Source organism: Hemitrygon akajei, chromosome 13, assembly GCF_048418815.1.
Source record: "Hemitrygon akajei chromosome 13, sHemAka1.3, whole genome shotgun sequence".
NCBI classification, from domain to species: Eukaryota; Metazoa; Chordata; class Chondrichthyes; order Myliobatiformes; family Dasyatidae; genus Hemitrygon; species Hemitrygon akajei.
In genome coordinates this window covers 57,957,817-57,970,300 of record NC_133136.1, presented here as the reverse complement: position 1 = coordinate 57,970,300, position 12,484 = coordinate 57,957,817, and the positions used below count along the sequence as shown (strand labels likewise).

Here is a 12,484-nt window from a genome sequence, read left to right as displayed (position 1 = left end):
GCAGAAGGGATCATTTTGGTTCATCATTCAACTAGTGTAGTGCAACATCACGAGTCAAAGGGCCTCTACTCCTGTGCTGTCCTCTTCTATATTCCACGCTCTTAGAATATAGAGCTCCAATAATCTTCTGTCCAATTACTTGGAAATCCTGATGATTTGGCATCGGCTTAGCAAGTCCTGATTTCCATGTTGTCTTTAAGCTGCCAAGGTCTTGGTTTCTGTGTTCCACTTAAAGTCACTGCAGCCCTGTTTCACACACCTAATTAAACTTATCTTTCTCCCATGCTCTTATTAAACTCATTAGGGCCCCATTTCCTGTGCTGTCTTTAAGAAGATCTATTTACTCTGACACTGAAGTCCCAAAGATTCTCAATAATTGGAATTTTACTATACTTTGTATTTTAAGTATTGCATGATGGCGATTTTATTAAAAATAATACAGGTGATGAAACCTTGACAAACATCCTTGAATAATTCAAGCAGTATTTTTGAGGGAGAAACAGAGTAAGTGTATGTATTGCTAAATAATTTTATTATTGCAAAGGAAATGTATAAATTGACTTATATTGCATTCAAGTCACATCCAGCGCTCAAATATATTGGTTTCAAGTTACGAGAATCAGTAGAACCACTTACCCATCCTTATCTTTTGCTCTCCACCAATGCATATCAGACTTTGTTAACAGTACATATTCTTCACCCTTAACCAGACTTAAATCATGGGGCTCTTGTGCTTCAAAGTCATACATCGCAAGAATGAGCTCAGCTTCTTCCTCTTCTTCTGCCACCTCCTCTTCATTATCGTCTGTTAAATAATCTGAAGGTTTACAACCACTTCCTGGGAGATTGTTAAGCTGTTGGTGAATACGAGAGTGTGAAAACTTTTCAATAAAAAGTAACTTGCATAAATCAGATGCCATGAAAATCTTGCTAAAGCTGCATTTTGTATGCAATTGCAAATTCTCTACATTCTGTTTGCACTTGAATGCAAAAACAAATTTTAACATACACCGAAACACTGCTGGTCTAGAAAACCTTTTCCTTACCAAGATTTTAAAAGCAGAAAAATAATTAGTAGTTTTCATTAAGTACATGTATACCATTTAAATTTCAACTGAGTTTTGTGTTCTCTTAAGCAGTTCTCTCAAGTTATAACAAAAGAAACTTTTTTTTAGGCTGTTACTGAGAATGCAATCATCTGAAGACAACAACCAGAGATTCAAAAGATCAGATTAAGAAATTCCAGCATTTTTGACATATTACTAAGATATCCCTATATTAATGTCAAGATATAATAAACCATTTTGCAAAAATTGTAGAAACAATAAAGTGGCAAAAAGATGAGAATACAACTCAGAATAAACTAGAAAAGAAAAGGCTACCGTGGAGCACTCATAGAAGGCATCCGAGAGTATATAGGTAAGTTAAATCAAGGCAAGCCATCTTGAAATGAATCAATATTGATTAACTGTATAACAAATGTGAACAATTCTGTCAAAAGCTCTTTCACTGATACCATGTCAGTAGTGCCTTAATATGCCAATATCAAATAGACTGAATGTAATCTGACAATGTAATTCTGAAAATGGACTCTACCTTGCCTAATCAATCAAGCCAATGCTAAATACAGTAAGACTCTGATAATCCCCTATGTGATCTGATCATTGGGCATCATTCACACCAGGTAATGTTTGCTATGCTCTCTTTTGACTTGCCCGTACTCTGTTTCCCGTACTCCTTTTCAATTCACCGGGTGATTCCCATCCTCCATGTCACTCAGGCCCCAGTTACTCTGCTTCCAGACCCACAGTTCCAACCCTTTCATTAAGGTAACCAAGATCCTGTTTCTCACCCTCCCTTTGAACCTGTCATGTTCACTGGAAAACTAATTATAATAATGCATTACATGTAAAAATATGTTCTAATTTATTAATGGAACAACGTCCAACAGTGTGGAAAATCTGCAAAACTGGAACTACCGATTTCCCAAATATGCCAGATTGTCTGAATTTTCCTGTTATCACTGAATATTGCCTCACCTGAACCAAACTATGGTTGTATAATGATTTAAAAATTACAGGAAAATATTCTAAAACTCCTATTGCCCTATGCAAAAACTGCACTTCCTGCTGATCAAGAAAAAGACAATGGAATCCAGTTAATCGAGCCTTTGATTAATCAGCGCAGCCATTTACTTGGAACAACTCTTAAAGAATAAAAATTCATCGAAAAAATTACTGGGATGCTCTGCATTTATTTGGGACACTCTGCTGCTTAATTGGGCAGGAGACTTTTGCCAAACAATTTCTAACTAGCATCAGTCACGTGTACTTGTGTGGCCATGAAACACTGCCCCATGCTTACAGCAAGCAGATTTTAAACAGCATCAGTTGCATCTCTTTGTGTTCAAAAAGCTGTGATTTTTGTCTCTGATAGGTGACTCGAAATAAGCATTAAGATCATTCAGAACTGTTTTGCTCACTGCAATTTCACACATTCATGCTTGGAGATGTCAGAAACGGTCAGGAGTGAAAATGAAATAATTTCACTACTTTATCAAGTTGTGAACTACAAAGAATTTGATGGTATCGACAATCATCTTGAATGTTAATGAAAATATATGAAGGCAATCCGTTATGGAACTGCGTGTCCATGCTGCTTCCGTTCATTTACAGTCAATCAAAAGAACATGGCAGCATACATTGGATGAATTCCTCTGTCAATAACTATTAAGATCTAAAACATAATTTTATAGGACTGCATAAGTATTGGTAGTGTTCTAATTTGTTCAGTATTTCATCTAAATACATAATTTGTTAGTCAGTTTGCCTTTTTATTCCCTTTTAACTATTATCAAGCTAGATGAAAATTCTCATATAATGGAAACTTGGAAACAATTAAAATATTAAATAAAAAAATAAAAGTAGCAAAAACTGAAACATAAATAAGTTTTTGGTAGCAAGCTAAATTCGCTCTTATGAAGAGGATTTGTACTGATCATTTTGAATAGCTGAGCAGGCACAAAAGGATTACTTTTATCCTTGTTTTTCTATACCACTTTTGTGATGCAATACTATAATATCTAAAATATTAGCTGGCCTGCAAAAGATGCTGAAACCATTTTGTTCAACAACAGCAAAAGATTCAACATGCTAGAATTCCTTTAATTACTATCAGTTACATTTAGCTTGTAATACTATTTTAATATTACATTGCAATAAGGGAACAGTCAAAAATAAGACATGCAATAGTGAAGTAAAATATAGACTTGTATTTCTTTGTAATTTCTTACCATATCATCTGGTGTTGGTGGAAGTGGTTTACGACTAACTAAAATGAAAAGATATTGTTTTCAGAAGTATTAAAGCAGTTTCCACAAAGTCAACAAAGAACATTCTTATCAATAGTCAGAATAATTCTGTTCATAAATTGATCAAATTGTCTAATGTTGCTGTACCTATTATCAATGAAATTCCCATTCAAATTAACCAATTTAAACATTCATGCAAAAGGTTTATAACCTGATCAAGTTTGGCTCACAATTAGAATTTTAAAGAGACTGGAAACATCACAGGAAGAACATTTGATTGATTGCATGGTATTTTGCAATATTTACTTGGGTATGCGATGATCAACATCAACAAATAAATTTATGTACAAATGGTAGTGATTAAATTTCAAAAGCATTCAGAAATATCCTTATATTAAAAGTAAAAAGCATACAATGGTAAAGAAATAGAAAATTAATGTAACAAAGTCCAATTCTCCCCCAAAGAGTCACAATAACAATGTCTTAAATCTATCCTGGACCCAATACATTAACACAATCACAAATAAGACACACTCGTGACTTTAGTCATTAGACACTGGAGCAGATTTATTATGTCTCCAAAGACTCTTGCAATTTTCTACAGAGGTAATGTTCCAGCTATATAGGACCCTGGTCAAACCCCACTTGGAGTACTGTGCTCAATTCTGGTCGCCTCACTACAGGAAGGATGTGGAAGCCATAGAAAGGGTGCAGAGCAGATTTACAAAGATGTTGCCTGGATTGGGGAGCATGTCTTATGAGAATAGGTTGAGTGAACTTGGCCCTTTTTCCTTGGAGTGACGGAGGATGAGAGGTGACCTGATAGAGGTGTATAAGATGATGAGAGGCATTGATTGTGTGGATAGTCAGAGGCTTTTTCCCAAGGCTGAAATGGCTAGCACACGAGGGCACAGGTTTAAGGTGCTGGGGAGTAGGTACAGAGGAGATGTCAGGGATAAGTTTTTTTTAATGCAGAGAGTGGTGAGTGCATGGAATGGACTGCCAGCGACGGTGGTGGAGGTGGATACGATAGGGTCTTTTAACAGACTCCTGGACAGGTACATGGAGCTCAAAAAAATAGAGGGCTATGGGTAACCCTAGGTAATTTCTAAGGTAAGGACATGTTTGGCACAGCTTTGTGGGTCAAAGGACCTGTATTGTGCTGTAGGTTTTTTATGTTTCTATGTACAGCAAAGTGTTCTGACTGGTTGCATTACAGCCTGGTATGGAGACTCCAATGCATAGGATCTCAAAAGGCTGGAAAGGGATGTATATTCAGCCAGCTTTATCTCAAGTACAATCCTTTCTACAAAGACCTGATGAGGCAGTGCCTCGTTGAACACCCTCATTAACCAAGACACTCCCTCTTATCATTACTACCATCAGGAAAGAGTTACAGGGGCCTGAAGACCAAACTCAATCATTTAGAAAGAGCTTCTTCTCCTCCATCGTCAGATTTTCTTGTTATTCCTTTCTTTTGCACCCCTTCAATGGACAATTAAATCATTTCAATTTTCCAGCAATATTACAAAAAAATACATATCAATTTTCCAAGATTGATATTATTGAATGTAATCCCAAAACATAACTCTCGCGCCCTATGCACTTAGACCTATAGTATTAGATGTACACAGATGGTAATAAACATAATTAATACCTGAATAAGAAGATTCAGCATCAACAATGACAGTTTCTCAATTTTAAATATACCAATATTCAAACAGCCTTATTGTCAGACATGAGGAACACAATACTTACTATCACTAAACAGGTTATACTCCTCACAGCCTGGAGCAAGTTTGTCTGCTTGCCTGCAGCACTGCCACGATCCATCCGTCCAGAACTTTGGGTGATATTTTGGCATTATCAATTCATTATTTCTTATTTCTATTTAAACAAAATCAAAGTAGGTATAAATTCATGTCAAAGAACGACAGATGTTCAATTGAGCATATCCCTCATTACTGAAAATACAGCAGCTCATAATGTGACCACAATCCACGCTAATTTTCTAACTTTGGTCTAATGCAATAGTTCCTGATATAGACGGAATATGTTCTTGTATGTCAGTTTTTAGCATTTGGAACTGAACCTTGAGGTTTTAAGTTAAACTGCAAAGCCGTACCAAAATTTAAAACACACACAAAATGCTGGTGTAACGCAGCAGGCCAGGCAGCATTAATAGGAAGAAGCACTGTCGACGTTTCGGGCCGAGACCCTTCGTCAGGACTAACTGAAAGAAAATGTAGTAAGAGATTTGAAAGTAGGAGGGGAAGGGAGAGGGAGAAATCCGAAATGATAGAAGAAGACAGGAGAGGGTATGGTGAAGTCTGCTTCACCCCACCCCCTCCTGTCTTCTCCTATCACTTTGGATTTCCCCCTCCCCCTCTCAAATCTCTTACTATCTTTTCTTTCAGTTAGTCCTGACGAACAGTCTTGGCCCGAAATGTTGACAGCGCTTCTCCCTATAGATGCTGCCTGGCCTGTTACGTTCCACCAGCATTTTGTGTGTGTTGCTGGAATTTCCGGCATCTGCAGATTTCCTCATGTTTGTGCCAAAATTTAACATCATTGCATATCCAATTAAAACGTATTTAATGTATACCTTTTTTCCATTGATTTCTTCAAATATACACTACTTTTTTAATGTGATAGCACAAGTTCAGGTTTTAGCTAAATCAACTACCGTACTTTGGTTCCACCACAGTATGCAATTTTTAAACTCATCAGGTTTTGCTCTATGAAATTAATAACAGTTCCTAAAGTACAGTTCATACACAGATTAAGGCAAATCAAAACTAAACATGCTAGAATTTCTTTAGGTTTGTGACATAACGGCAAAGAGATTGGATTTTACAAAGCTCCTGACTTATAAAACTCAAATAAATCTATTCTTAGATTCCAACTGGCTACCTCAGAGCTGTTCATTAAGTATCAAAGCAACTGCTGAAACATTGCGATGATATAAATTTTCACTTATGGAAACATTGTAAGGTTATTGCCTGGGGAAAAAAAATGTGACTCATCGTCCACTCTCCATCCTGTGTTTCAACATCAAAATAGAGTGCATTGAACCACTGAGTGACTTGAAGAGCTTCTATTCACCTTTAACCATAAGACGACTCCACTTAACCATGTAACCTCTGTAAAAGTTTGACAACATTTTCACAAGCCAATTTTTGAAATTAATTCAAAAAATGAAAATGTCTTCCCCAAATCACTCTGTGGTTAACTGTTCTATTTTGATGCTAAAACGCTGGGAAGAGATAGGTTATAGGTCCCTACCCTGGTTTAGGTTAGTTTTGAATTCACATACTGATGCTAGCTATTCTATGGCAATCAAGTGATAAAAGGATTGTAATCAAGATCCAAATTTTTCACCATCAGCTCTTAACAACTTCTAAATATTCTTCTGGAAAGGTCATATGGAACAAGCACCAATTTTTCTCTCTTTTTTTCTCCTTCCCTTGTTTTATTTGCCCTCTCTCCAGTATCACAGGCTGGCCCAAGCCCAACAATACTGAATTTACTAATTCCATAGCTAATCTGCTATTAGAAAATATGAATGAACAGTATAATATACACTTTTTTCTGTCCCTCAAAATTAATAACTAAGATACAGTTCGCTACTTTTGTCTGATTAGCACACTTTCCAAATAAACATCTGCCATATAGAATCCATTCCTCAGTAAATGGGCTGAATAATTTTACTTTCTGAATTTTGTTCATTGCTATACACTATAAAACTCTTATTAGGATGCATACAACTACTAAGTTCATCAAAGCCGCTGACAATTTAAAAGAAATAAATAGCAATTTTTCATTGTGTGCTGTGTCTGCGAGGCTGAGTCCAGCGGCGCCGTGGAAGTCCATAGTGGGGGTATTCCCTTCTGCCGCCTGTGTGGGATGACGAGTCTATCGGGACCCTGAGGACTTGTGGAAACTGTGTGGTGGTTTCTTTCGAACTTATAGTCTTTTAACATCTTTGGACTATTTTTTACTGTGACCATGGTCTGTTTTTTTATTAATTATGGTATTGTTTGCACTGTTGTAACTATGTGGTTTTGTGTAGGTCTTGTAGCTTTAGTTTTTGTTTTGTTGGGTAGAGTTGGTCTCCTGACTTGGTGTGTCTGGGTAGTCTTGTTTTGTCTGGTGGTTTTGGAGCTCCTTTCCAGGGAACGCACTAAGATGGCAGTGTGGGGGACTTCCGGTAAGATGGCGATTGTTTAGTCACTCCGAACTTTTGCCCCGTTATTCTTCTTATCTTTGCACTATATGTCTCCCTTCTTAAACTTTAGTTAGATATTTTATTAGTTCTCTTTTACCTGCCTGCGAACACATCTATCTAATAATGGCTACCAAAAGTACTAAAACCGGGAAAAAGGAAACTTCTACGGCCTTGCCGGCTGAGCTTTTCGCTGTTCTGGAACAACATCGACAAGATACTTTAATGGATTTTAGAAATGAACTTAGAACTTCTTTCAACCAGCTGGTTTCCAAATTGGATCAGATTAATGCTAGAGTGGATGATCATGCTGAACATTTATCTCGCATTGACTCAACTTCTGAAGATTTAAAACGCCGTGTTCAATATCTTGAAACTTTCTGCTCCAACCTAGAGGAGAAGAACAGTAAACTTTCTTCCAAAATGGTGGATCTTGAAAATCAGAGCAGACGTTGCAATCTACGAATTCTTGGTCTGCCAGAGGCCACCGAGAAGGGCTCTCACGTTGAATTCTTCTCTGATTTTCTCTGTGAGATTTTCGGGAAACAATTTCTTCCGACTCCACCTGAGCTTGAAAGGGCTCACAGGATTTATGTTCCTCGTGCAACTCTGGGTTCCCGTCCACGGCCGGTTATTTTATGCTTTCATCAATACCAGGTGAAAAACCGTTTGATTATGGAAGCACGCCGCAGAGGTACTTTTGTTTTTCAAAATACGGTCATTTGTTTTGTGGAGGATTATGCCCCCCAGGTTCTGAAGATGCGTGCTGAGTTTAAAGATGTAACGAAAGTGCTTTTTGATCACGGACTCAGACCCTCTCTCCGAAATCCAGCCGATCTTCGAATTACGCTTACTACTGGAGATTATAAGTGGTTTAAATCAGTGAAGGAGGCTGAGGCGTTTGTTGGAAGTCTCCCAGCCACCTCGTCTTCTTCGGAACCGGCCTGACTTTCTAAGATGGTTGATAAGTACTTCTCGAAGTAAAACTATTCTTTCCGAACTCAGACTTTACTTGAATAATTCAGACATTAACTATTGAAACTCTAAGGGCTGTAGTCAATCTCTCCCTGGACTTGGTGCGTTTTTTCTAAATAGTCAATTTAAGTTTAATGTTTCCCTGCGGACGTTTAGATTTTACTTGTGTAATCTATTTTATTTTTGTATAACCTTATCTACAGAGAACTACAATTGATTTTATCTTGTTTTGGAGGTTCGGAGTTTTTACTGAAGGCCTCCCTGTTGGTTGATTTATAGTTTAAGTTTTGATTTTTGTTTCTGTAAATGGTTGATAAGTACTCTCTTTAAATTTATAATTTCCTCCTTTTCCCCCTCCCTTTTTTTTCTTTTAATCTTTTATAATTTTTTGCGGGTAGGGTAGTTTTAGTTTTCTTCTGATTTTTATTTTTTTTAATATTAAGTTTTATACTTCTGTTGAAGTTGTTCCTATTTGTAATTCTGTTTTCTAGTGCATAAATTAGTTATTATTTGCTATATTATTTATACAGAACTTTTATTAACGATACGGAACTGGGAGTCATATTTGGGTTAATTTTTTTGGTAGAGCTAGCTGCTTTTTTAGGTAGCCGTCTAGTTTTGGGTTGCGAGAGTGGGGTGGGTTCTCCAGTTCCAACACTATTCACTGTTTCTTTTGTTTTCCTTTGTTATTCAGGACATGTCTCTGTTTTGAGTCTACGGATCTATGTTTACACTTTTGCTCCCAGACTGTTACTGTACTGCTTGATTTTTTATATGCCTGCTACTTTTAATGCACTAACAATTGATAATGGTTAATACACTTAAATTTGTGAGCTGGAATGTAAAGGGATTGAATCATCCCGTTAAAAGAAGGAAGGTCTTCTCGCATATTAAACAACTCAAAGCTGACATTGCTTTCCTTCAAGAAACTCACATTCGTAGCTTTGATAATTCTCGGCTTTTGTCAAAGTGGGCGGGTCAGCATTTTCATTCATCCTTTGTCGCCAAAGCTGGGGGGGGTCTCCATCCTTATTAATTCAAATATTCCTTTTGAACTCCATCATAAGATATCTGATACAAATGGCCGTTTTATTATTGTTTCTGGTAAACTATATAATACTAAAGTTGTACTAGCAAACCTGTATGCTCCCAATTTTGATGATGTTAGTTTTTTTGAATGTTTTTTCTCCTCACTACCAGATTTAAACTCATATTCTCTTATACTGGGTGGCGATTTGAATTGTTGGTTAGATCCTAATTTGGATCGATCATCCTCTGTTACTAGATTACCTACTAAATCTGCCTTAGCTATTCACTCTTTTCTCTCTAATTATGGTATCTCTGATATATGGCGTTTCCTTCATCCTACTGAGAGACTATTCTTTTTTTTCACATGTTCACCATACCTTTACTAGAATTGACTACTTTTTACTCGATAATCAACTTATTCCATTTGTCTATTCTTGCGACTATCAGAGTATACTGATTTCTGACCATGCCCCAATTACTTTGTCTTTAAATTTTCCTGGTCTCCCTCAGAGGAATAAACACTGGCGTTTTGACTCGACTTTATTATCGGATGATGATTTTCTAAAATTTATTAAGGATCAGATAACCTTTTATTTTAACACCAATACGTCATCTGAAATGTCATCCCAGATTGTCTGGGATGCCATGAAAGCATATTTGAGGGGTCAAATAATCTCCTATACAGCAAATCTTAATAGAAAGTCCTGTGCAGATCGATTAGACCTCATTAATCAGATTAAAGAATTAGATCAACTGTATGCTCAAACTAAGAATCCTGAATTATACAAGAAGCGTGTAGAACCTCAAACTAAATTTAATCTTTTGTCTACCCAACCTGTCGAACGCCAACTTCTTGAAAGTAAGAGTTGCTTCTATATTCATGGTGACAAATCTGGTAAATTTCTAGCCAATCAGATGAGGCATTCCAAAGCTAAACAACATATTACAAAGATCCGGAAGGAGAATGGAGACTTTACATCGGATCACTTAGAAATCAATGACACATTTAAAAAATTTTATTCTCGACTTTATTCCTCTGAATCTCTGAATGAGAATATCTCCGTTGATCATTTTTTAAACAATTTGAATATCCCATCGCTTTCATCTGATTTTAAAGCCAAACTTAATGCGCCTATATCATCAGAAGAAATATCCTTTGCAATTTCTGCATTGTCTTCAGGGAAATCTCCTGGACCTGATGGGTTCCCCATAGAATTTTATAAATCATTCTCTTCACTTCTTTCTCCTCAGTTATTCTCAGTTTTATCTGACTCGTTTAATTACGGTAAATTGCCACCCTCTTTTAATGAGGCATCTATTATTCTTTTATTAAAAAAGGGTAAAGACCCAACAGAGTGTTCTTCGTATAGGCCGATTTCTTTGCTTAATGTTGATGTCAAAATTTTGGCCAAAGTTTTAGCTTACAGATTAGAAACTATTATTCCCTCTATTATTTCTGATGATCAAACTGGTTTTATTAAAAACCATCTTCCTTTTTTTAATATTCGGCGTTTATTTAACATTTTATATTCACCTTCAACTGGGATTCCTGAATGTGTTATTTCCCTCGATGCGGAGAAAGCATTTGATCGTATAGAGTGGAACTACCTTTTTGCAGTTTTAGAAAAATCTGACCTCGGTCAAAGTTTTATCTCTTGGATCAAATTGCTGTATCTGTGTCCCACTGCTTCTGTTTTGACTAACTTTCAGAAATCCCAGTTATTTAACCTCAAACGTGGCACCCGTCAGGGATGCCCTTTAAGTCCCTTTCTCTTTGATTTGGCTATAGAACCTTTGGCGATAGCATTTCGAAACTGTCCTGAACTGACCGGGATTTGGAGGGGGGCTGTTGAGCACAAAGTTTCTCTTTATGCTGATGACTTATTACTTTTTCTTTCAAATCCGTCCACATCCTTACCTCCAATGTTCTCACTTCTTGATCAGTTTAGTCAGTTTTCTGGCTATAAACTTAATTTACATAAGAGTGAACTTTTCCCAATTAATAAAGAAGCACAAGAATTAACATTTCGTGATCTCCCTTTTAAAGTAGTTCATAATCAATTTACTTATCTTGGGATTACAGTCACAAGGAAGTTTAAAGATCTTTTTCGTGAAAATTTTGCCAATCTTCCATATACTATAAAACAGAGTCTGTTACAATGGTCACCTCTATCTATGTCTTTGGTAGGTCATATTAATGTTGTTAAAATGTATGTTCTCCCTAAATTTTTATATTTATTTCAATCAATCCCAATTTTTTTTCCTAAATCTTTTTTTTGATTCCTTAGACTCTATTATTTTGTCATATCTGTGGAAGAATAAGCGTTCTAGAATTAATAAAGTTTATCTCCAAAAATCTAAAAAAGAGGGTGGCATGGCTTTACCTAACTTTCGTTTCCATTATTGGGCAGCCAATATACGCTGTGCTACCTTTTGGTCTTTTTTCCATGGCCAACCTGAGTGCCCTAATTGGGTGGCAATGGAGTTGAGTTCCACTAAAGGTCTATCTATTTCTGCACTTCTTGGCTCTGTACTCCCTAGTAGTTTGTCCAGATTAATTGTTAATCCTCTTGTTAGACACACTTTGCGTATATGGGCTCAGTTTAGGAAATTTTATGTTTTCTATGGTTTTTCCTTTTCTAGCCCTATCTTACATAATCACCTGTTTTTACCTACTACGTATGATTCAGCATTCCATGATTGGTATAGGAAGGGCATAAGACATTTTGAAGATCTTTTTATTGATAATCGCTTCGCATCTTTTCAACAGCTCTCTGCTAAGTTCAATCTGCCTAATGCCCATTTTTTAGATATCTCCAAATTAGACACTTTATTAATCCTTTAATTCCTAACTTCCCTGAAATGCCTGAGAAAAATGTTATGGATTTCTTTCTTTCTATTAATCCACTGGGTAAAGGCTTAATATCATTTATTCGTGATAAATT

The 12,484-nt window shown here is 36.4% G+C and overlaps 1 protein-coding gene across 5 annotated transcripts in view; it reads right to left on the bottom strand.

The window, feature by feature from the left end:
• Positions 1-12,484, bottom strand: part of tec (tec protein tyrosine kinase) — a 149,744-nt gene that overhangs the window by 54,854 nt on the left and 82,406 nt on the right. For all 5 annotated transcript variants that reach the window (XM_073064702.1, XM_073064701.1, XM_073064700.1 and 2 more), the window contains 3 exons: positions 5,069-5,197; positions 3,293-3,330; positions 637-854 (listed from right to left, as the gene is read on the bottom strand). In XM_073064702.1, the coding sequence (XP_072920803.1) occupies positions 637-854; positions 3,293-3,330; positions 5,069-5,197 (385 nt within the window). The remainder of the gene's footprint in view (positions 1-636; positions 855-3,292; positions 3,331-5,068; positions 5,198-12,484) is intronic.